At 47.1% G+C, this 23,802-nt stretch overlaps 7 protein-coding genes across 7 annotated transcripts; 2 read left to right on the top strand and 5 right to left on the bottom strand.

The window, feature by feature from the left end:
• Positions 1 to 81: 81 nt before the first annotated feature.
• Positions 82 to 1,885, bottom strand: HD556DRAFT_1522289 (uncharacterized protein). The gene is made up of 11 exons (XM_041309190.1): positions 1,871 to 1,885; positions 1,634 to 1,804; positions 1,539 to 1,577; positions 1,447 to 1,475; positions 1,375 to 1,388; positions 1,284 to 1,319; positions 1,051 to 1,110; positions 867 to 1,001; positions 574 to 808; positions 456 to 513; positions 82 to 401 (listed from the first exon to the last, which is right to left on the bottom strand). The coding sequence occupies exons 3-11, from the start codon at positions 1,557 to 1,559 to the stop codon at positions 213 to 215; spliced, it is 777 nt and encodes a 258-aa protein (XP_041167470.1). The 5' UTR covers positions 1,560 to 1,577; positions 1,634 to 1,804; positions 1,871 to 1,885; the 3' UTR covers positions 82 to 212.
• Positions 1,886 to 3,735: 1,850 nt separating this feature from the next.
• HD556DRAFT_1532068 (cytochrome P450) lies at positions 3,736 to 5,616 on the bottom strand. Its single transcript, XM_041309522.1, has 10 exons — positions 5,502 to 5,616; positions 5,342 to 5,429; positions 5,173 to 5,278; positions 4,967 to 5,120; positions 4,849 to 4,943; positions 4,455 to 4,672; positions 4,277 to 4,398; positions 4,177 to 4,223; positions 3,999 to 4,121; positions 3,736 to 3,943 (listed from the first exon to the last, which is right to left on the bottom strand). Exons 3-10 carry the CDS (start codon positions 5,214 to 5,216, stop codon positions 3,838 to 3,840), a joined length of 909 nt encoding a protein of 302 aa, XP_041167469.1. The 5' UTR covers positions 5,217 to 5,278; positions 5,342 to 5,429; positions 5,502 to 5,616; the 3' UTR covers positions 3,736 to 3,837.
• A 2,005-nt stretch (positions 5,617 to 7,621) lies between these two features.
• On the top strand, positions 7,622 to 9,699 carry HD556DRAFT_5231 (phosphatidylserine decarboxylase-domain-containing protein). The gene is made up of 6 exons (XM_041310859.1): positions 7,622 to 7,915; positions 7,961 to 8,136; positions 8,191 to 8,424; positions 8,473 to 9,046; positions 9,099 to 9,259; positions 9,316 to 9,699. The coding sequence occupies exons 1-6, from the start codon at positions 7,690 to 7,692 to the stop codon at positions 9,586 to 9,588; spliced, it is 1,644 nt and encodes a 547-aa protein (XP_041167468.1). The 5' UTR covers positions 7,622 to 7,689; the 3' UTR covers positions 9,589 to 9,699.
• Positions 9,700 to 9,832: 133 nt separating this feature from the next.
• On the bottom strand, positions 9,833 to 16,438 carry HD556DRAFT_1302229 (OPT oligopeptide transporter protein-domain-containing protein; the record flags this gene model as incomplete). The annotated part of the gene is made up of 37 exons (XM_041299484.1): positions 9,833 to 10,041; positions 10,094 to 10,147; positions 10,280 to 10,311; positions 10,363 to 10,398; positions 10,451 to 10,516; positions 10,573 to 10,575; positions 10,626 to 10,719; positions 10,772 to 10,793; positions 10,826 to 10,843; positions 10,930 to 10,979; positions 11,026 to 11,075; positions 11,104 to 11,258; positions 11,304 to 11,361; positions 11,490 to 11,553; positions 11,611 to 11,717; positions 11,775 to 11,863; positions 12,032 to 12,055; positions 12,105 to 12,190; positions 12,358 to 12,380; positions 12,429 to 12,494; positions 12,526 to 12,644; positions 12,696 to 12,711; positions 12,764 to 12,791; positions 12,834 to 12,887; positions 12,937 to 12,957; positions 13,013 to 13,237; positions 13,299 to 13,353; positions 13,406 to 13,441; positions 13,500 to 13,868; positions 13,927 to 13,957; positions 14,005 to 14,094; positions 14,169 to 14,308; positions 14,617 to 14,742; positions 14,796 to 14,966; positions 15,017 to 15,651; positions 15,714 to 15,831; positions 15,914 to 16,438. The coding sequence occupies 37 exons, from the start codon at positions 16,436 to 16,438 to the stop codon at positions 9,833 to 9,835; spliced, it is 4,065 nt and encodes a 1,354-aa protein (XP_041167467.1).
• A 566-nt stretch (positions 16,439 to 17,004) lies between these two features.
• Positions 17,005 to 18,272, bottom strand: HD556DRAFT_1223595 (uncharacterized protein; the record flags this gene model as incomplete). The annotated part of the gene is made up of 6 exons (XM_041296897.1): positions 17,005 to 17,232; positions 17,283 to 17,602; positions 17,653 to 17,731; positions 17,789 to 17,825; positions 17,880 to 18,135; positions 18,191 to 18,272. 6 exons carry the CDS (start codon positions 18,270 to 18,272, stop codon positions 17,005 to 17,007), a joined length of 1,002 nt encoding a protein of 333 aa, XP_041167466.1.
• Positions 18,273 to 18,963: 691 nt separating this feature from the next.
• HD556DRAFT_1315764 (uncharacterized protein) lies at positions 18,964 to 20,539 on the top strand. The gene is made up of 2 exons (XM_041301134.1): positions 18,964 to 19,831; positions 19,884 to 20,539. Exons 1-2 carry the CDS (start codon positions 18,979 to 18,981, stop codon positions 20,249 to 20,251), a joined length of 1,221 nt encoding a protein of 406 aa, XP_041167465.1. The 5' UTR covers positions 18,964 to 18,978; the 3' UTR covers positions 20,252 to 20,539.
• A 364-nt stretch (positions 20,540 to 20,903) lies between these two features.
• On the bottom strand, positions 20,904 to 22,459 carry HD556DRAFT_1302226 (uncharacterized protein; the record flags this gene model as incomplete). Its single annotated transcript, XM_041299483.1, has 7 exons — positions 20,904 to 21,128; positions 21,236 to 21,331; positions 21,422 to 21,468; positions 21,527 to 21,654; positions 21,708 to 21,847; positions 21,892 to 22,018; positions 22,221 to 22,459. 7 exons carry the CDS (start codon positions 22,457 to 22,459, stop codon positions 20,904 to 20,906), a joined length of 1,002 nt encoding a protein of 333 aa, XP_041167464.1.
• Between the last annotated feature and the right edge of the window lie 1,343 nt (positions 22,460 to 23,802).

The following is a 23,802-nucleotide window of genomic DNA, read 5'->3' as shown; positions in this document are numbered from 1 at the left end:
TACTCGTGACAACGCCCACAGATGAGCAGTAATAAGCGGGATGCATTTCCCTCGTTCCCTTGAGGTAGTGTCTAGGATCCCAGATCCAATTTCCATTTCAAATTCACTTCCGTACGTCCAATAAGTTAAATATTTAAGTACCAAGACGAAATTTTGAATAAATACGAACCGAATTCACATCGAAAATCTTTCTCCCGTTTCACATAGTACTGCTAGTTGACACTGACGCTCTCCTGGAAATTGATTGAAGCCACAGCAGTTGCTGCGTCCGATTGGGCCACAAGCCTAGCATGATATTCTCGAATGCTTAGGATGAGGCGTGGTCCCAATATAAACATCTGCACGAGCATAAATATTTCAGAGAAACCACTATAAATTTGAGTCTCCGTGGAATATGAGGACTATGAAAGTGATGAATCGGGGTTGCATGCAAAGGTCAGAATTGGTCGGCGTACCACTGAGATCGTGGGAGAAAGATAACCGATGAGCTCGATGCAAGTAAGAACAACAAAGCTAGCGATGATGCAGGACTTGAATTAGCGAAAAAAGAGTGTATTCAGATTGTGAACTCACCTCGCAAAGTAAGTGACGTGAGTTTTCATCAAAATCGTGAAACAGTCCATGATTATTCCTTCTGATGATTGTTGTCGCAGTTCACGGAAGTGTTTAAGAGCTATCCAGACTGTGAGGCACAGTGTGAGGACCTCCCATACTGTGAGGAGTATCCAAGTGATGTAATTCAGAACTTGTAGGACACTTCCCCCCAAAGCGACAGTGCACTCATAATTGCCAGAAAAAACGCGTTCCTCTGATGTTTGTCAATAAGCCAGGTGTACTTGAATGTTTTATCCAAAATCAATGCTTACCGACTACAAAACGGCTCACCGTTATTGCGATCATCACTCCGATGGTGATTCTTATAGCCAGGAAGACGACGACGAGGAATATCAGCATACGTCTGGATTTCTGATACATGGCATATAACCGAACGATCATGATGACTTGCCTGACGTTTCAGTCAAGTCAACATCACAAAAATGCATAGCTCACCACCCAGCATTATATTTGCGACATCATTAATGTATTCTATTGCGTCGGACATGATATGGCCTGACAAATCAAGTAATATAAGTTATTAGTCTTAGAGGAGTACACATTTTAAAGAAACTCACAACTATGGAAGTCATTATCTTGATCCAACAAGTTTTTCGAGAATCTCACTCACCCCTACATAGTAATGTGTTGGTTGAACGAGAATGACTAGTAGGGTTCCCGAAGAATACTCACTGTATCGGTTACCGAAATTGTCGGAACATAAACTGCATGCCCTCAGTCAGAACACACACGACGACTTTGAAATATGAAGAGACGCACCCAAAACACAGATGCTAATTGTGAAAGATGGCTATTTAGCACAACGCCGATTGCATATCCTCCGGAACGTACATGGCATATATCATTCCGATGTAGCGCACCTAGGATATTTCGAAGTTAGTACCACGACTTTGCCAACCATATTTTTGTCACGAGTTACATACACCAAGGTACATGACGGTCATCAGGGACCAGTGTCGACTCTGCCGCAAAATAGTTGAATTTTCACGTCGCTCTTTCGATACAAGAGTCTACCCACCCAGATCAACTCAACCTGTAAATCATCGATAGCGGGATGGCTACTCTAATAATGGCATCAACCTGACCTCTTGTCCGATCGTGAGTACTGACAATACCTAAGGCCGTCAGTGGTTTTTTGATACTCGTTCTTGCTCACCCCAGTCGTACATTACACAAACAAAGGAGGCAACTGCGACACCGCGAGCAAGGTCAGATTGAGTCGTCATTGTCATGATCCCACTGGCTGTCCACGAACCTACAAAATAGCTGCTTATGCGATGTGGATCTAGGAGTGGCCCGGACCAACTGGGATCATCTGAGACTGTTAGGGTCATATTACCAGAGAATGGAAGTAGACGAGTGAGGGAACTTGGGAGGACGTATGATGATGGCATTCATGTTAGATATACCATATTCAAGTGCTTGCATCGCCGAAGTGAGATTGAGGGATGGTATCCATTCTTGCCTTGGTTGGCATACACGTAAAGCAGATAAGGGTTTCATCAGTGAAATACTGTAGAACACATACGGTCCTAACTTAGCGCAACATAATCTTCGAAAGAGCTCAAGTTCTCGCATTTCAATGATGACATTGAATTCAGCAGTCCCTCTGCCTCACTGATCCAATTTGCGAAGTGCGAAAGGTCTCTTAACAAATGGCTTGGTTACGTTCTATCAGAAATGGTCAATGATATCATTGGTGAATGCCACCAACTGACAACTCACCGGTGTACCTCTATCATCAGATTTGCCAGCGCGTATACCTCAACGCGTAATCCAATGAACCGCTTTCCTCTCCCAAAGTCGGTTGTATCCTCGATCATCGGTCACTCCATGCGACCTATAGCGCTCATGGATGTCTTCATCGGGCTACAATGTCACAAGGACTCTTATGCGGTAGATAGCTTTGTTACCGATGAAAAATTCAAATACTGTTAGTATGGATGTTGATGGCTTGTATAGTAGTATGCCTGCGAACCAAATAGAGGGAGGGACAGCTGTTCCGTTTTGTTACGTGAGGTGCGGGTAACCGGAACGTTTCCTTTGGTTCATGTACATGAGGATCAGTACAGATAGGACCAAAAGTGCATACATGCGTTGTTCCCAATTCCCGGTCACTAAGACACGATCGGCTTGTAGTATAGTGACGAGGGCAGTCCTACAAGGGTGGATAGTTGGCCAAAGACGGGGAACGGGGGAGGTGAAGAGCGTGCATATAAAGGACAAGGAAAGAGATCGGCTGTACGAAGAAAGAAAGATAGAGAACGAACAGGAACGCGGAACGAAAGCCACGAGCAAGTGTGGTGATGCTACACGTTTCATGAATTCAGAATGTGCGATGACTCCAGTTGAGTGGTTCACAAGTGGTGACGGGATTGAATGCACCAGTGAATGAATATTAATGTTGGTGAATGTATTTGAGAGGGTGTGCCAGCTGAATATTTGGGCCCGTTTCTTTGAAAGTTAAGAAACTTCGCCCAGAGGCCATTGAAAGAACCGTGATAGACACAGACCAATATCAGGATCAGATGGAACCGAAAAACAGGCATCAAATAGTGCTTGTACTTTGTGCATGTCTGGCATCATACTTGCTCTGCTGCAGAGAGGAGTCACTAGTCAGGCCTGGAGCGAAATAAATTTTTCCTGGTAGGACTCGGAAGCGTAAGCTTTAGCACTGGTAAATTGCAAAAGCAAATGTGCGGAGTTTAAAACGCTCTCATTACTACTCTCGAATGTGCCGGACTCCACTGCAGCGCGCCAACGAAGGACCCGCGGCTCACAGTATTGAGTCTACCCAATGATTCTGTGTTGCAAATACTATGTATTCGCAGGTAACACCACTCACTGAACGATGTTAAATTGGCTGACTACGCTACTGATGTAACTGAATCATATGCTGCGACTAGTACACTTAATAACTCAAAACTGTGACGATACAGGACTCTCCTAAATTCATTCAGTGGGTTTCAGACACTAAAAAGAATGTCTTAAATATCCTTTACGCCGTAGTGTGCCAAAATGCCAGCCCTCAGCACGAAAATAATACCAGATCCCAAGCTCATATATACATACGTGATACGTCACTACTTCATGCCCAAGATCTTACAACCCCTCTCTATACTTGGCCATAACAGCCCCCAACGACGCCTCGTCTCCAAACCGTGGCTCGAAGCGCGCAGCCAAGCGTTTTGGATGCGCAATCACGCCATCCACAAAGCCCGATTAATCAATAGGATTCTCCGGGTCCTGCGTGATCTTGAACGACCACAAAACGAGCGCGAGTTTGATGAAGATCGAGCGATTCGCGATGCGTCGCCCGGGGCAGATTCTGTGCGTTGTTTTTCAGAACTACGGTACATCTGGTTTATCGGGGAAAGGCATACCTGCGTCCAAAACCGTATGAAGGGAACTTGAGGTCTTCACGGATTTTGCCATCGCTGCCGAGCCATCTCTCGGGATCAAACTTGTCAGGGTTGGGATAGACGTTCGGGTCGCGCGAGATAGCCCTGTCAAAGCATGATCAGCGCACACGTTTCGCCTAGAATACACATCATTCAGTACCAGTGGTTGCCAAAGACGATAGCGCCTTCTGGTATGCAAATGTCTTTCTGCTCGACCAGCGAATCAATTTAGGAATCATCCCAAAGCCTTGGAAACGTACGTATGGTATGTCAGTCAGGGCACGGTGGGCAAATCCAAGAGTTGTCACGGGCCTCCAGCGAAGATACTCAAGCGTGAACGCTTCAATCTGGGGAAGGGAACCGTAGTCGTCCAACGTGGGAGCTATGATAACCGGGTTGAGATTTTTTTTACTCAGATGAGCTCACATGTTGACCTACACCTGCCACGACCAATGACGGTGTCGAGTTCCTCTTGCACTTTCTCCTGCGCCTTGGGATAGCATGCAGCAGCCATGACGACAACCATAATCGCGACAGCAGTCGCGTCTGAACCGGCACCAAAGAGGGAACTAGGCCATTTCTTCATCCGAAAGCTTGTGCGAAGACTGATTCTCGGGAAGGTACCAAGAAAATGAGGGTCCAGCTTCGCCGGTCGCCTACGAACTAGTCAGGCAGGTATTCAGGAAAGATATTTGAAAACATACCAATTATTTCGGAACACAATTAAGTTGATCGCGGAAGAGTTGACTCTCTTCCCTTCTCCATCCCTCTAACTCGGTTGTGTATCCCGGGAGGTATCTGATTATTGGGAAACGTTCTACTAACAACGCACCAGGTCGCATGAGATTCTAGAAGCGCTCGAGCATCTATGGCGGTGGGCATGAACTTGCCATACATGACACGTAAGATGATATTGAAGCGGCATAGCTTGAGTTGAATGCATAAGTGACCGTAAAATCAGCGATAAAGTGACCCATACTGATTTGCAGCTGCTTGGTGTTTTTGGTGTTTTCAAAGATGTCAAAGATGTCATCACGGGCGGCGTCCATTTGAATGGGCGTATAGGATTCTGCGGCCTTTGCTTGAAGGTGAGTGTGCGTGGCCCTGGATAATGTAACTTTAGTAAAGCAGTCGACAAGAAAAGATATCACTCAACTTGGGAAGTCTCCGAAACTGCTCTCCTGCAGGTGCAAGAATCATACGTAGACCGGCAGACAGAATTCTCCTGCTGCAACTGCGCGAGGACGGTCCGCTAGCACCCTCTTTTTCCATAATATGCGAATGAGTATGTGCTCTAGGTAGCCATTAGTTCGGTACCATCTTACCTGATTCCTGCCAATGATGATCATGACCCTGGGTCCAACCCGGAGCGAGATGATTGTATTAATTCATTCAGCAAAGCGTTGAGATTGGCTGGATGTGTTCACTGTTAGCGTCCACGTAGACTCGAGGAGCATTATATTTATGAACTTGTTATGAACTCACTTTTCTTTTGGGTAGCCAACGTCCAGGGGGTCCAGGGGGAAGAGGCAAGCGTGACCTTGATCGTATATTTGCGGAGGATAACACACCAGTTTGCCTCGTCATTCACGGACCACATAGTTCTCATTCTCATGCACCAGTGACTCATATCCTGCACCATACAATTACAATCACGCGCCATACTATATTCCACATCATATTAGTAACCAATCATAATAATAATTTTTGACCTGTAATGTGGCTCACAAGTAGTGATGGGATTGAAGGCACCAGTGAATAAATGCTGGTGAGTGTACTTGAGGGAGTGGGTGCCGGTTGAATATTTGGACCCGTTTCTTTGAAAGCTTGAACCGGTGAACAGATGACAAAGCTATTTATGTAAAGCTCCTTCGGTGCATCTGGATATTTCATAATTGTTATATGCTCAAGGCATGAGAACCAACGTAGAATTGGGTCTATGCGACGACACAGCTTTATCTGCGGAAGAAATCAATGAACGTAAATGTCGACTACCCAGCCGGGGTGATTCGTGAAGCTCTTCACAAGAACTGGGTTAAGTTGAAGTGCATTCAACGCCCTCACGCAATTCAGACACCTGACTATCACGTCCGTCATAAATCGTGGCTTGCCACATGAGGTGTCATGCCAGATCAGTGTTGTGCTTACCCACAAACCATTACGAGGCAACAAAGGAAAATACGAGATTGAAGTCAAAATCGAGTGTAAATATCGTGGAGGTATAAAGTCTCCAAGTCTGAAATATCAAAGTCCTTGGCGACAAGTTCAGCGTGGCCATCACTAGATGCGAAGTCGTCAGATTGTCTCAAGAATGCTTTGATCAACAAGGTGGGGGGACGCACGGAATTGATTATATGCCAATACGCACGAATACTATTCGCTAGGCCAAGGGTATGTCCTTGTCACTGGCCAACGACTGGACCGAACGGTGCAGCGCTCGGGCAGCTCGTTTGGAATTCATCGTGCCATCCCCGCACAAGTTTGTGTAGAACGCCTTGACGATGCGCTGCACGGTACTGTCATCAACCTTCCATAATGTCCCAACAACGCTCTTAACCCCGGCAAATTACAGGCCGGCCGCTAGGTGTATCACTTCGTCGGGCGTACTAAAGGTACCGACTGCAGTGTCGCAGGCAGAAAGAAATGCAAATTGATGCCGAGACAGATCCATTTGAGCGATATCGAAGAGTGAAAGCGGCTGGTCGCGCATAAAAAAGGCCGACTTGAAGGGTTCATCAAATTTCTGCGTCCCGTGACACGCAAGATGGAGCCAAGTATTGTCCCGAAATGCGAGCAGTGCTCTCGATTTTGTGGCATCAACGCTAATAATCTTGGAGAACGAAACTGTTGGGGGAGCGGGCATAAGTCTCCGCACTAATTCCAGCTCAGGCTCTACAGCATCCAAAGTGAACAAGGCACCGGCTGGGTGATTCTGACCAATGGCGACAAAGGGCACCGACGGAGACCTCTCATGACTTGCGCGAGCCTTGATCAGCGCGGTGAGCGATGGTGTGTATGAAGAAATGTAGTGCCCTGAAAGGAACTCTCCATCTTTCCTGTATTCGCCAGCAGCGTGCAATGCCAGCAAGAAATTGAAGAAAGAGGTCGGGCACCACCATATTCAAGAACCTTGTCGTGCGATTCCGCCCAGATTTTCGACCACTGGGCGGACGACAACTCTCTCAAAGCTTCCATCAGCGCTCGCTGGTTCCCTTTGGGACCGGCATCTTTAGGAACTGCCTCTCGAAATGCGAGTACCAATTCCACGAGTTTCTGCACGGTGGTAGGGAGCTGAATGCTAATGGGAGGTTGCTTGTGTGGGATAATCTTCTCGAACGAGATGATTTGGCGACATAGACGATGACGCAAATGGGAGGGACGACGCACGCGGGGGCTCAAAGGCAAGGAGCATATAAACACGGTATTTTTAATAAAGGAGTACAAAGGAAATGGCGTAGATGGGCCTGTTCCGAACGTTACCGGGGTCCCTCGGTGGGCTGGTAATTGAGAGCTATCAAGCGAAAAAGCCCCGAGTTGGGGTAACACAATCTTCAAGAATTTTGGACCGTTTGTTTGGCGTTGTTAGGATCTAAAGCTTTTGCTTAGGTACCTGTTGCCGAAGGAGGACGTGTGGCCGCTTGTGCCCAACGCTTCAGAACTCTCAAAATCCTCCATGTTTTATAAAGCCATCGTGAAGGGGAAGAGGCCCCTTCAGGCGGCGTCTCATGCTATCACGAACAGCTCTTCTGCTCTTTTCTCACGCGTCTTTGTCAAGCGTAGAATCAGTCTATCAAGCACTGTGCGTTCTCTCAAGCGGGGTTCAACTAGAAGCGGTATTCCTCCGGAGACTACACCACCGCCACCACCGTTGTCAAGCTCGCATGGCGTTCCGCTCTACAGTATGTCTTTTCGTGTATGTGCATATCTGACCTCACCGAATTTAGGACGTCTTATGCTGGCATGGACGAAGACTCCCACAAAATGGTACCCGCTTCCCTTGGCCGTCGGGGCCATTCTCCTCGTCGTCATCCAATACCGCAAGAAAGTAGCACGCTCAGAGAACGAGGTTCATGTCGATGATGAAGGTCGTGAAGTCATTAAGCTCAAAGGTCCATGGCATGTGCGTATCACTGATTAGTTATCGTACTACGTTTGTTAAACTGGTCTCGTGCAGGTTCACGTAATAGGCGCCCTTCCTCTTCGAAACATGTCGCGCGTCTGGGGCTACATGAACTCACTCGAACTTCCTGTTTGGATACGGCCCTATGGCTTCCGGCTCTATGCATACGTTTTTGGCTGCAACCTTGAGGAAATCGACCCTGACGATCTAACGCAATACACGAGCCTGGGTCAATTTTTCTACAGAAAGCTCAAACCTGGTGCTAGGCCCATAGACAACGCTATCCTCGTAAGAATTTATCTTCATTAGAGAACTTTTATCTTAACTATATTACAGGTCAGCCCCGCCGACGGCACCGTTTTACATCTCGGAACTATTGAGAATCTTCGAGTGGAGCAAGTCAAGGGGATCACCTACTCATTGGATGCCCTCCTCGGTGTGGATCGTTCAGATCCAGAGAGCCCGACTTCGACGGTAATCGAATTCCCAGACCGAGAAATGTCTCATGTGACGGACCAAGAATTTGCTAACGTGAACGGTATCGAGTATAGCTTAGACCAACTCCTGGGTGCATCCACACCTTCCACTCCGGGTACCATAACACCTCCAATTACAAGAACTCAGTCCGCCTCCGAGGTAGAAACATCTTCCGTGCCGAAGAAATTCGGCGAGCAGGTTGACGCGTCTGTGGAGCATCCAGGATCCCTCCAAGAAACTATCGCGCATGATGCCTCCGTTGCTCGCGAGATGGGCGTCAGACCGTCGCTCGAGCGGAAGAGAAGTACTTCGGGCACAAGCGTTAAAGAAGGCAATGCACTTTACTTCACCGTCATCTACCTCGCTCCGGGTGATTATCACCGATTCCACAGCCCCACCGCATGGGTAGTGGAGAAACGGCGCCATTTCGTTGGTAAGTCCTCATGCACATGCTTCGCGTGCTGCTGACGGCGTGTGGCTTCAAGGCGAACTCTTCTCTGTTTCCCCATGGATGGCAAAGCGATTGCAAAACCTCTTCGTCCTGAATGAAAGAGTCGCCCTTCTCGGTCGATGGAAATTTGGGTTCTTTGGTATGATCCCCGTTGGCGCCACTAATGTAGGCAGCATCAAGATCAACTTTGATACCGTATGTATCATTCCATTGGTTTATAAGTGTACTTCATGCTGATGTCGTATTTAAAGGCTCTTCGCACCAACGTCCGAGGCAGACCCCCTCCTCCCGGGACTTATAACGAGGCCGTCTACTCAGCAGCGTCTCCTATCCTCAACGGTCAACCGTTGACCGCAGGTGAAGAGATGGGCGGATTTTGCTTGGGAAGCACCATCGTATTGGTTTTCGAAGCCCCAAAGACGTTCGAGTTCACCCTCAAAGCTGGGCAGAAAGTCAAGGTTGGAAACCGCCTCGGTGGCACGCCCAATGATTCTGCGGCGGTTCGCAAAGTGAAGACCGACTAGATATGCCCGAATTCCGGTCGCTTGCCGCAGACGATCTACATTGACGCATCTCATGACAAATTAATGATGAACGTTCATGATACCCTCGCATAAACCATTCGCCCACCGAAAACGATAGTTGCAACGATGTGTGTCATTATGCGGGAACGCAAGGACAAGTCCATAGTATACCAATCAATACAACAAGATAAATCTACATTTAAAGTACAGAATATACAGTGGCTACCAAGATCCTATACTAGGACTAAGTTTGCTCGTCAACAAAACCGAAGTGATCAGCTTGTAAGTCAACGTACCCGAATGTCTCTGAGCCCTGTAGCTGGCGAACTGGAGTGCCCATACCATCAGCAGTTTTATAATATACCTTGATGGTAAACGCATTAGTCGTTTGAGCTGGTAGTTCAGTGGAGAGCCTACCGTGTTGCCCCACCAGTGTTGCAAGCCCTCCCCAATCTAGTGGAATTGTATGAACGCTTGTCAGTATGTGTGGCAACCTTTTACTTACCGACCCATTTGCCGGATATTGCAATCTGTGCACCTCGATGAATGACAGCTAAAACTGTGATTAAGCGGACTTACACGAAAAATATGAAGATTATAGAAACAGCTAGCCCAGCATCCAGGGCTGCCGACAAGACATCTGCGTAGCTCTCATGAAATACGGCGTGAATACTGCCGCTAATCCACTTACAATTGTATTTCGTCCACCATGCAAAATTGCGCCTGCAGATTACATCAGGAAATGCTGCAGAGGTTTCCAAACGAGAAACAAACCTTCGTATTACATACTGGAAGATGAAACCTACAAGCCTGTGGTACATCAGTAAGTCAATGCACCACATGCCAAATGCTGTGCACATACGCCCACGGTACATAATTGAGCGCAGAAGCAGGGGGAATCTTGTAGGTGCCGTTAAATATAAGCGGACTATGGTGTATGATGCAATGCTGTCCGGAGGAATAAGATGATACTATGGGACTTACAAACTAGTCAGAGTGTTAATCAGTTATGAATTTGCGATCAAGATATGACCCACTTCACGTATCGTATTAAACTGTTTGGATACCGCTTCATCGCCAGCCAACCCACGACAGGGCTGACTGCTCCGATAATGAAGAACACCAATACGGCTAGAAGTGTGTTTGTAACGTTGCTACTGTTAAGCTATTGACGGGAACGTACAGCTGCAAGAGGACATTGAGTCCTAATAAGATCAAAGGTAAAGTGACGACTTACTGATATAATTGCCCAGAACTAAACAAACGTTCTGGGCCGATCACACCTGTTCGTCAGAGTGAATTCATCATCTTTCTCTCGGGGTACTAGACTAATAAACGCACCCCAGATGATGGATGCAGTGCCAAATACCTCCACGGTAGGACAGGTGAAACTGCACAATGTTGAGCATAGATGCCATACTAAACATTCGGACATACCCGTCTTTTTGAGTGGCACTACAAATGTCTCTACAAGATACTCAGCCCCACTAAACGATCAACAACATTAACGCTTACGGTATGTTAGAGAACATCCACGATTGAACACCCAGTTGCGCGGTTCCAGCGACTATCGCAGCTACAATCTGACACCAGAACATTTTTCGAGGAGGAATCTTCATGTAATGACCAAGTTTGAAGTCGGACGTAAATGTCAAGGCTTGAGACATAGACTACGAGAGTCAATACACCAAAAGGCTAGAGGATATGCGACACACAATATAGCCGAAGGTCTTGAACAGCATCATTGCTACTGGTTTTCCAGGTAGCGAATATCTAGATAGTAAGCTGTCAGATAGATTGAGGCCATGGACCAACGTGAACTTGCCCAATGATCAGCTCTGTGATCACGCTAGGGTATGTTTGAGTTGTGACAAGATTCCATCCGTGATCATGTGACGCACTTCAACCCAATTTGTTGATTGGTGATTGCCTGTATCATACCGCATGGAATTACATAGGTCAATGCTAAAGGGCATGTGGACGTTCAAATAACACTTTCAGGCAGATATTTCGAAGACTCACCAATCAAGAGCGCCACTACAAAAGCCCAAACCGGCATCTCTGTAGGCCAAATCTCGATGCTGACGACACCCAATGCAAACATGAGAGTGAATAGAGATAAGTACCACCTGAGTGGGGAATTGCTTTGAGTTATAACCCCTGTGGGAAAAGATTTTTTGTCATACCAATCGGGAACTTGTGGGTATCGACTCATAAGGCGAGCATGAATGTCTGCCTGTTCCCTGAGTGACCGTCGCGCTTGATACCAAATTTGCTTCCGAAAATGTATAAAGCAATGAACGATAGTTGCTAAGACATTTCTGTCAATCTGTGTCATAGCTGTAGTGCATACTTCCTTACCAGTGATAGAGGCAAATGAGAGACTGATGAAAAGGGGGTCTCTCAACAGAAGACAAAATCAATCGCCAATTAGTGAACTTACCCATAAGACATCACGAATGCTGTTCTGTTATCGAAGTGGGTATATCACCAGAGCTGAGAGTGTGATCACTTACGGAATAAATATTGGACTGTACTCCGTGTACGCTGTCGCGTTGAAAGTGCCTTCTGAAGTCAATATCCGGGTAACGTTGTATGTGTTCTGTGTATTGTCGAAGGAGGTCCTTGACGAAATACTAACAGAGATTGAGCTGACGTCATACAAGGAGAGACAGTAATCAGACGAACGGCATGTAAAGAGAATACCAGGTATTTTTAAACTACCGAGGTGTCAAATCCTCAGTCGTGAAATCTTTATGGATCACTGACGTATAATATAGGTGTTACTATCCCTAGAATGATGGTTCAATACTCAGTTTAAATAAATACATTGGACTCACAATAGAAAATTACAAAGCCAACGATAACGTTCGCCGTTGCCCACCCTGATGTTGACCAGAGTTAGACTGAACATTGAAGAGATAGTAGGAGGCTCACAAGGCATGGCTAGTGGTGATCCATTGTATCTGGGCAACCAAGCTTAGAAGGACGACAAAGTAGGAACAACCAAGTGCATACGCAATTTGGGCCCAGTCAAATGTTATCACGGACATTCCCTGATTCAAAATTCTCAAATCATGACAGGGACCAAGTAAACATTAACATACCATACCGTGGACGTAGCTAGTTTTGTCAGCGCATGGTGATAATTTTTTAGAGAACAAAAAAGACGTACCCAAAGAGCTGTGAAACAACTAGAGGTTCTGCGTGAGGGGCGGACCATGGATTGGTATCTGGAGACTCACCAGGATCGTGAGGCCAAATCCACGTGACCCAAGAGAACCACGAAAGGGACAAGACTGTGCAAACAATTGACAAAACAAAGTCGCTATAGGGAATATGCCTTACATAGGTAACCAGGGATAAAGTCTGGTACATCAAAAAGTTAGATTAGACAAGAATGGGGACTGGGTGAAATCCATACACCACAAGAATGCGCCTGTGAAAACATAGACGAAGAAGCGTCCTCGGCTTAAGCCGCCTAATCGCCCAATGCCCGCATACTGCTCGGAGTGAAGAGTATTGAAGAGTGCGCAGCTGACGAGAGTCATAGGCCAGATCATGCTCGGAGGCGACACAAGAAATCGTCGTGTGATTCCCCCGGTGGAGAAGCCAATGAGTTGTGATGACATCACCAAAAACCACTGATCTGGTGAGGAACAATTCATGAGCATACGTTTAATCTTGATAAGGTGATGTGGAAGACGAACAACCGAAATCGAATTTCTGGTTATAGAAAACTCTTTGCACAGCGATAATATCTGTCTGATTTTGGTGTTTTTAATGCATGCTTTGTGACACTTCGGGAAGGACTTACTGCGTAAGCAGATGTTGCGCCTACCGAAGCCATGATCTACCGTGGGTAGGTGATGATAAAACGAGGCCAACAGGGTTGTAAAGAGAGGACTCACTGTTATCAGCACATGCTCCTTGACAGTGAAGGGACCAGGATTTAGTGAAATCCCAAAGATTTTTTTTCGAGGAATATAAGCAGCACAGAAGCGGCCTATTGGAAACGAGAGTAGCTGAGCGACTATGCCAGTGATGGGCACGCTGGGATAGCGGAGGGAGAAAAACTGATTGACGCTAGGCATAATAATTGCCCAGGCCAAGCCTAAAACCCATGTACGAAGGGTTGTCACATGTATGGACGGATCATCTGTGTTTGCGACAGCGGACCGAACTTCTGGATAGGGTGACTCGTCGTCAAATTCTGGGCCATGTGAAGGGTCGAGGTTCGGGTCGTCAAAGGCCGCACTATCATCGATGGAATCCCGAGTCTGTGCAGTAGGATGTTTCATTTCAAGATTCAACATGATGCGCGGAAGGCAGACGTACAGTGAACGCAGAAGCTGAGAGCTCCGTTCGACTTTATAAACATGATATTTATAAGGTATTGTTACACAGCAAACTTACTCGAGCTGAGCGTTGCATATCATGATGGTCGTCAACCTGTTTGTCAGTGACCTCACTCCCGAGCCTGAGGTCGGCAGAGTTCTTGAGCGGCTTTGAGTCGAGTAGTTGTAAAGGGAATGCCGCAGATTCAGAGATGAAGTCCGTGGGCCTCGTCATAGATATACAGGAGTTGGACTATTGGAGAAGAGCGATTGTCTGACACGGGCTTGAGGATTTTCGCACCGGCGGTGTGACTATGAATTTCACCGATAGCACTGGTGCCAGCTGGAACCCTTGATTGGTGGTTGTAATTCGGTTCCGGATTCTACTAGTAGAGAGATTGAATCTTCCCACATGGTTAAAAACAAGTTGAGGGTGGCTGCGAGGTATATTACTTATCATATCATATATCTGTAGTACAATGCTTATTACTTAGCGAGTTCATACACTATCGACTTAGTACTGGCGTAGAATTGGCTCAGAAAGGTTCGGATAACCACCAATACAGGAAATCGCACCGTTAGCTGATGACTCCCACAAAGTAAATGCTTTGTGTGGCACACATTATAATATATATGTGGCCATATTATCGAAAAACTACACCGGATCCCACATAAGATCGTTCAGTGGTACCTGCAGGTCCTTGGCAAGTGCCCCGGCCACCCCAAATGAAATCCCACATTTATACATAGGCGGTCCCTCTAGTTTCTCGACAGCAGTCGTGCGATGCAGAGCACGCATGGACGTAAGCTCAGTAATCTTGGGAATGCAGGGTCAGACGAGATTGTCACGGGATCAGGCGTGGCACTTACAGCAGCGTAAATATGCACTCGCCCCAATTCCATGTCGGTGTGCTCCCCTGGAAGTTCAAAGCAGGGTTCGTGAGGCCGGTTCTCGACATCATTCTCCTCTAGGAGAGCACCAAGAATTGCGAGAAGTCTATCCAGTGGAAATACTACAGGGCCAAGTAATCTTTGTGTAATCTTTGATTTGCTTTTGAATTACATACAGTGTGAAATAAACATGGAAATACCTTTGCAACAGTTGTCTGCGCTCCAACCTTCTTTGGCGAGGCAGATTTCCGACGTCGCCTTTTCTGTTTATCTGCTCCGCGACCGAACATTCGCACGTCACTCTTGGCAGGATTCGTCGAAGCCAGGAACGCTGCGAGTAAGATGAACTTGGACATCCGCGGTAGGTGGTCAACAATGATGCTCCCTTCCGTGTTTATTTGAGATTGTGCCTCCTCTGACGCTTGCATGTCAGGGTCATTGGCTAACGCCCAGTCCGCAGCATTAGTCAAGCGTGGATAGAGTACATCGAGTGCCGCCGTCAGAGAAGGGGTGAAGAACTTGAGCAGTCTCATGCGGCCGTCGGAAGCGGGGAGTGTCAGTTCATTACGTGTTCCGTCTGGATCTGGGTCCCCGCCCCCATTAACTTCGCTTTGCTCCTGCAGTACAGGCTTAACAAACCCAGGCCATCGTGCAGCGGCAATATACTGCAGTTCTCGGATATCGGTTGTGTAGAGAGAGCAAACATTGTAGACGTGTTCCACATATTGTTCATACAATGGCAGCAGCGATGGATGATATGTCCTATCTTGTGTGCCTGCACTTGGCTGTGTTGTAGACGTAGAACGGAATTCAAAAAGAAGGCTGTCAATTGTATCTGAAAAGACACCAATGACCCTGAGATCATACTAATTGGATACGCATGATTGGATACTTTACCTTGTTTGCTTGGAGGACCAATATCAATGAAGTAAGGATCTGGGGATGCGCCAAGAGGTGGCTTGATATCCTCCCATCGCACAGAGGATAGAAAGATGGTCGTTATCTTCACCTGTGACTGCAAGCACATATTGTCAGTCAATGTTTGCCCTTGAGATGTGAGACACACGGTTTGGCAAAAATGAGATCAGACCACTCACCAATTCTGCGAGACGTGTCAGAGGAACGATAAGGTCCGGGAGGTTGTCCTTCAGCCTTTCAGCCCTCTCGATGAGGAGCACCATGTTCGGTTCCTCATCTACAGTTCTACCATTTCCTTTAGCCTTTCCTTCCCAGGATTTGTTGCGTATATTCCGGAGTCCATGTAAAAAGCTATCAATACTGTCGTTGTATCTTTTCCCATCCTCACCAGGCCAATTTTGACACCCATTCTCCCAGGCCACTTCCCATCTTGCGAGTGCGTTGAGTACGGTGTCATACAACAACCGTGCTGTAAAGCAAGCAGTCGCGTTTATGTGCGCAAAATGTGTAGGAGAACAGTCTCCACTGTTACGGCAAATTTGATTGAGCAGTGAGGCAGTGATGCGCGGATCGCGGCGGTCGGTAATGTACAAGAATGGGAGGACGAAGGTTGATGTGACACTCGTGATATGTGAGGTGAACTTTTCATAGCCAGGAAATTGGTCAGAGAGCTGAGACAGTGAGTCGGTTTCATCCAAGTCCATTGCTATGCAACAAACACTCTGGGAGATGTGTCACAAGCAGCGTTGATAGCAAATGCAATACTACTTCGGTAAATGATAGTCGTTTGGTCTTGTTGAATTCAAAGGCTGCTACATTGACCGGTAACCTACCGGTTATCCACCCGAACCTGGCAGGCTATCTAACAAGTTTCGCATGAATGCACTAATTTCGGAGATGAAATGCGCGTATCATGAAGGGATAAGGATGGCCAGAAGGACGGCAAGTCGGGATGCCAACCATATATAAGTAGTACACCATATCTACTATAACAGGCTATATACTGCTCATGAATCATGCGCGAATGTCTCAATCTACCCGGTGTACCATGTGAGCTCTATGTATACTAGGGCAGAGCGTGCACAGAGCTGAGGGGGACTGTATCTGTGATAGTTGGAGGTTGGTCCGAGGTGTATGATCACGATGTTGTGGAGCATAGAGCAAACTGGTCATCTTCTCATTTCTGCATTGAATACCGGTATCTGTCCCATGCTACCCCTGCTTCAAAGACGTTCGATAGCCAATTGCATAAATCAAAGATCAACGATTTTCACGCAGCCGCAGACATAGTAACTTCTGTCGCCTGCTCTGAATCAGCATACAACTGAACGGTCTGCTCTGGCTTTCCTATTCGTTCATTGTCGGTCCCCTCTGTGCAGTCGGATACAGTCCCTGAGAATGCTAAGGTTGTATGTATTGCGGGAGTTCGGGTCGACCACTCGCGTGTGACTGCCCGCCCCTGTGCAACACGAATGATGATGAACAACTGGGCAATGCCCTGGAATAGCTAGCATCAGAGACGCAGCTAACCAGAATTTGTTTGCTTACCTGTATTTTGCCGATAGACATGAAACATAGAGTGGTGAGACCGTTAGAATACATGGCGAAGGCAACTATAAAAACAATAGCGAAGACAGTGTATAGTGCTGCGGACTCGATAACCATGAGGGCGATGGTATTGTATGCGCTTGAATCATACTGGGCTATGACCTGTCTCATACGCCCTCGCATGACGAACAAGCGATTTATCACCAGAACGGTATAGATCACGGTGAGCCCTACTTCGACACAGAGGTAGGCAAGCTCCATGATAATGTTGTAAAATTTGACACCACTGCCCGCCTCGACCAGGACGACAATGGAGAATGCTGCGCAAGATGTCAGTGATGGGTGTCGCTTGGTGAATGATAGATTGTACCGATCATAGTAACATAGAGTAAGATCATTGGGACCACCACCCATCTTGACCAATCCCATATCACAAAACATCGGTGGAGCTAAGATTTTTAAGCATGAGGTTTGTAGCGGACGATCTGGGGAACTAATTGGCTCACGAGCAGAGCTTGCATGAACCACTCCTGGAGGTGACCGCTAGACGGGGCGTCGACATTAGAGATCCGGAGGTGAATGGGCAAGGACACTCACGTGGCAAGCGCTATAAAGTTGATACGATAACTCATGTAGTCCTCAATTAGTGCGAGCGGACCACCAGGCGCATCACGAAGATCAATCCAGATCATCTCCGTATATCTTGCGTTCATACCAAAGCTTATCGTTCCCAATACGAATGTAATAAAGACGTAGAGAAGAAGTATGTGACGATGATCTGCTATTTTCCCTCCGTGTCGAGGCCGTTGCATGAGAGCAATCCAGGCTTGCACTGTAAGGATAAAAAATATGCCTATTGCGATACATAAGTCAACTTCCGGCGCGTCGCGTGTCAACCGAGAGCATACCGTAGCACACACACAAGAACATCATTCCATCAAGGCGAAATCTTTCTATGGAGAGATTTGTCTGCGGGGTATAGGATGACATGGCCGCAAAATAGTTCACCAAAGGAGGGTGATTAAGACGAAATAGATGTTCGAGCGTCCAGGCTGTGCCCTATCCACCGGAAGATGTTGGAGACAACGAGTGGACGGTCGCAAGGGATGGGCAGGGAAGATACAAAGGTTATATGGGGAACCTAAAATAAAAATTCCGCTAGGGAGATATAAAAATTGGCAGCCACGCGCAGGAAGTTTAAAGCTGAGGATGTCACTCACACAGTGATAAAAATTGACATCGAGACCCCACGGTGGGACTAAGATGGCATAATCGAAGGTGAAGCGCTGCTTGATTCCCTATATGTATATGTTGTCGTTAATTTCAAGGCTGGGCAATTATAAACGTCAAATTCAACCCTGTATTATTTGCAGGATGGACGGCGAAGTGACAGCAGCCTGATAGGGGGACAAAGAACCGAAGAAGTTCTCGTAATATGATGTGATGTGCCCAGACGAGTCTGTGCGAGGGAGTCGATTGCAATGAGACTGAGTACTAGTGCAGAATGCATGTCAAAAGAAATGCTACACTTTCCTGCTTATTTTGGCAAGCTCGGAGAGCTGAGCCAGTTTTTGACATGAGGCGTAGATTTATACCGGACGGCGCTCACACGCTACTTACGTAATCGTTGCTTTTGCACACGCCCTCACGTGATTGTCTGCTAATACCCAACGGCTTTGTGCGTTACGCCATCACCATGGTTACCAACCTTTTCGTGTCTCGAGTGGGTATTGCGAGATATATATACCTAGTTCTGGGTGTTATTCTAGTTTTAGGGTCGTGGATCCCTGCGCTCCGAGTCGTTTCTCCGCAACTGAGCTCGTTACCATCCTTCGTCCATTCTCGTGTGCATTGGAAAGAAGGAGATCACAGCGAGGTTTCGTGTTCTACCAAGAACTTCACAACGTTATTCTCCCCCTCATCGACGCAGCTGGGTATCGCTTCTGAGGTATATCTCATATCTCTGCCCTGGCGACAAGACCGACGAAAACAGATGGGACATTTGCAAGCATCCAAAGAAATCAGTTGGACGGTTGTTGATGCACTCGACCCTTCAGATATCACTATTGGTCATATTTTCGAGCAGATCGTCTCTCAGCGTTCGCTGCAGCCCTCCAAAGGACCCTTGGACGACTTGGAATCAATCTTCCGTTGGCCCGCTGATATCAACGCCATTGCTTCTTCCACAGAGTACTTTGGAGCTTCTGGTTCCGACCTCTGGACCTCTGCGGACACTCAAAATAGCAGACATACCACCTTGTCCTCTCTTAGTGTTTCGCACCATCCAAATGTCACGTGTGCAACTCAAGATAACTCTGTACCGCCTTTCAACCCTAGCCTTCCGGACTGGATGATCCTCACTGCGCCAAAGATCTCATGCTGGTATTCTCATGTCTCTGCTATTCGCCAGTTCATCAATAGAGTGAATACCACTCCAGAGGATGTCGCGGTTTTCTTGGAAGACGATATCGACATGGAAAGGGACATCGAGATAAGGATGCGTCATATCTGGCCCTCTCTCCCACATGGCTGGGACATGGTTTTTCTGGGTAAGCGCCGGTGCTACATTGTTCGCGATGGATGCTGTATTGTGTTCCTCAGGTCACTGCTGGTCAAATGAGTCCTTCTACTCTGCACTTCCATCGCCTCAGGTCATGTCTCCGTTATATGACCTGCCAACACGGTCACACATACACCCATCTTACTCTCCACGTTGTACTCATGCTTACGCACTTTCCCTGTCCGGTGCTCGGCGTCTTCTGCAGCATCTTCGCTACCCACCGTTCGCGTATTCTCGAGCTCTTGATCAAGCTTTCAGTTGGCTTATCGAAAGTGGCCGATTACGTGCTTTCAGCATCGTTCCGAGCGTCGTCATTCAGCGTAAAGTCCTGTCGAGCGACATATTTCCCGGATCTGGTGTAGGGAGTGCGTGGAGAGAGCATTTAGTGAACGGCGTGTTCGGAACATAGAACAAACGCCACTTTGTCGCCCTTTTTGTTGATCTGTCCTCTGTATCGCAAGTCGTTTGTATCGATCTGATTTCTGTCTCACTCCATGTTTACACCTTTAAACTACTGGAGCTACTTCTACTCCGCACTTCAAAATGAGGGAAACCAGAATCACTGGTGTACAGTCAACGCCCCACAACATGTATTCAAAAATCTTGAGCGGTACGCAGGTCACAATTTCTTCCCACTGCCTCGACAACGACGCCTGCAGTTGACATCCCAATCTTTCCTAATTGCGCATTGCATGCATGCCTCATGTAGAATTTCTCGTGAAGGCGTATGAGAGCTTCGCCAAGTTCTTTTCTGCCGGTCTGTGTTGCGCCTATACCCTAGATATGATTGGTCGGTGAATCCTATTTATGCTCTCGCGGGACAAGAAACTCGAGCCCCCGTCGACGGACCTTAGCAACAACAGCCATATGCTACCAGTCGAAATCGCTAAATCGAGCATGCCGCACACTGATGTATCTCATGTGTGATGATCCTTCTTACGTTTGTTACAGTTGCAACTTCATATGACTTGAAATTAGGAACGGAGAGGTTAAGAGCGGAGTGTTCTCCGTATTATTTGCGGCCAACAAGAACAATAATACTGTATCGCTGCCAGCAGGATTCATAATTCGTGAGTTATCGCGATCCATGCCTTACTTCGGTCGCTGCTCATTTGTCTAGCGTTATCGCCGTGCATATCGACTGCTGTTCCGTATCTGCTCCCCGTAATACCAAAATATACAGGGTCTGGGTCGTAATCATGAAGGGTGACAACGGAAGGAAGAAGAACGAATACGTACGCAGGACAGCCTATGACGATTGCCACGACCCCCAGAATAGTATCGCCCTTCCCAAACCCAAGTGTGATGTACATCACTGGAGCAAACAGGAGACAGCGGCCAGCGCTGAATGCGAAAATTTTGAGATGAGAAATGGGAAAGAGATAATACGTACCGGAAGCAGCATCATGTGAAGCGTAAAACAATCAACAATGTATGCCTGGATACACTGGAAACTCAAAATGATGCCTGCTCCTACAAGCGCAATACCCTGTGGAAATCGTTATCAAAAAACAATACCGGGAAGATCAAGCTAACATTATCTGAGGCAATCCAATTAGTTTCAGAAGTTCCAGCCTACGATCGAACACCCTATTGGAAGTAGCACGGATTCGGGAACCACCGTAGCTGTTGGTGATATTATATGAGCACTTAAGAAACGAGGCAATAAAACAAAATAACGAACGCAATCGGAACTCCGGCTTCGCAACTCCACCGTTCTTATTTTTGAAATGAACGTAAATCTTGTACATCGCTCTCGGGGCAAAGAGTGCAAAGGGGCGGCTAAGAGATTTGGCCATGATGGTCCGCCGACTATATAAATCATGTCCTCAGATATCATCTCACAGGAATTTAAGAGAACTTACCGATGGTCTTGACTTTCGAAAACGGTACGGATTTCTCTATACGGCATTTTTTCGACATCCATAGATCTGCCAATCCGCTCTGCCTTCCTTTCTAATAAGAGGGGCGCATAGGACCACCCATCTCCAGGTCGACCGTTCAGCTCACAATTCAGATAGTGACATTAAACCTGAGATGGCTACTAACCAGGCGCCTACGATAGGTCCCAGGACGGGACCCAATAACGGTGCTAAAGGTGTAAATGCTAACAGCCTTCCCTCGTTCATTTAACCGCCAGCAACTGACAGCAGTCCCCAAGAAAGCCGCCGCCAATCTGAAGAGGGAAGTTATTCAGAAACAATATGTTCTAGTTAAAAAATAAAACCTTACCGACATGGGCGCGCTGCTTCCGAGGCCAGTAAAAATCGGAAGGCGAGAAGCTGGGATTCTAACTGTGCTCATCCACAGGCAAGATTCCATACTAACATTTTAAGAATGGGGGTGAGATGATGGGTTGACTTGTAAAGGTCACATACCGATGTACCATAGATTTGCCAATTGCAAAACGCGTGACCGTCCGTAAATCCCGCTCAATGGACCTAGAAACAAAGATCCCGTCCCTGGTTAGGCTCGTGACCAGCCTGGCGTAGACTACCACGGATACTTGAGTGGTGTAGCCAGGCTGGTCGATCTCGGAGTGGCGTGGCAGGGCAGGGCGAAGCGAGGAGTTTGAAATTCGATAGGTGCCGGTCGTGCTGGAGGTAGTTCCAATCATATAGCACAAGTGATGCGTCAGCTCTCGCTCAGACTGTACGCTATGTTAGGCCTTTAGGTTTCAACCATGTTTCCTTCCTCGTCGAGTCTGGAAGGCAAGCCAAAGGTTCAGGCTGCTTATACATCATCATGGGTGGGTATAATGCATGAATTGGAACCATTTTAATTGTCCTAATCAATGATTAGTGCTCCGGCGCGATGTACTGTTGTATTTGAGGATACTGTACTTTTCACGGTACGAACGTTACCCAAAGCGGCATACCGGCATCTCCCAAATTTCAAACTCCTCGCTTCGCCTGCCAAATCACTCCGAGATCGACTAGTCTGACTAACGTCGTCAATACATTCTCACCATTTCAAATTGATGTAGTCAGACTGGTTACGAGTCTAAGATCAGTACTAGTGTGATATCCAGCATCCACCTTTAAATTGGCCTACCATGGAAGCACATACATGGGTGTTGTGAGTGCTACATAGTATAGCTCCGTCATTAATTTCGAAGGCAGACGCTACTTCGCTAGTAGCAGGCGCGATCATAGAGGAAGAAACTGAGCTAATGAAAGTAAACAATGATACAATTATTGTTGCGGTCCATTTGCGTCTTACGCGCCAAACCCCACCCTGCGCATCAGCACTTTAACTGTCTGTGTAACTTAGGTATACTATTTTCAATGATTGATTTTCTAACAGTGTTTCCTTTCATTGTAACAGAAGTTTTAGGTGAGTGATCTATATTTTGTAGATCTATCCTTCCCACTCACACGCACTGCGCAGTGTCCCTCCTATACCTCGACCTCGACATCTCATTCGAGGCACCCTGCACCACTCCTCATTCACAATCCGACCCCCACATCTCGGCCCATCTCCCGCAGCCACTCCTTCTCCCATTCTGGCGCCTTCGGGTGCCGTTCGCACATGTTCAGGCCACGTCAGCATTCGCTGACGTGTGCTAGGCATGTGCGCTAAGCACCGATGGCTGTTGGGATTGGGTGGAGGTAGTACATGCTTGCATACCCATGCGTATAACCTTCATGCGTATAACCTTCATGGGTATGTACCCTTGGCGGATACGGGTACGGGTTGACCTCAGGAAACCCGCGGGTTTACCCGTGCGTATTCCTATCTACAGCACTGGTATCTCCCTTCAATGCTCACTCAAATGCTCACAGTTATTGACGCCGCGCGCGAAACTTTGACATTGATGGATCAAGTCCATCAATTGATCAATTTCACGCTTCATTTCTCCTCAAGCAGACCCCTACACATGGCCTCATTACAAACTTTAAAGCCGCCATAACTCAACAACCCTTCATCCGTGGTGCGTCGTTGACTCGTGCATCTTAC

The sequence above is a fragment of the Suillus plorans genome, assembly GCF_016647745.1.
Source record: "Suillus plorans strain S12 chromosome Unknown HD556scaffold_1, whole genome shotgun sequence".
Classification (NCBI taxonomy): domain Eukaryota; kingdom Fungi; phylum Basidiomycota; class Agaricomycetes; order Boletales; family Suillaceae; genus Suillus; species Suillus plorans.
Note: the sequence above shows the minus strand (reverse complement) of the source record. Positions and strands in the feature narration are given on the sequence as shown.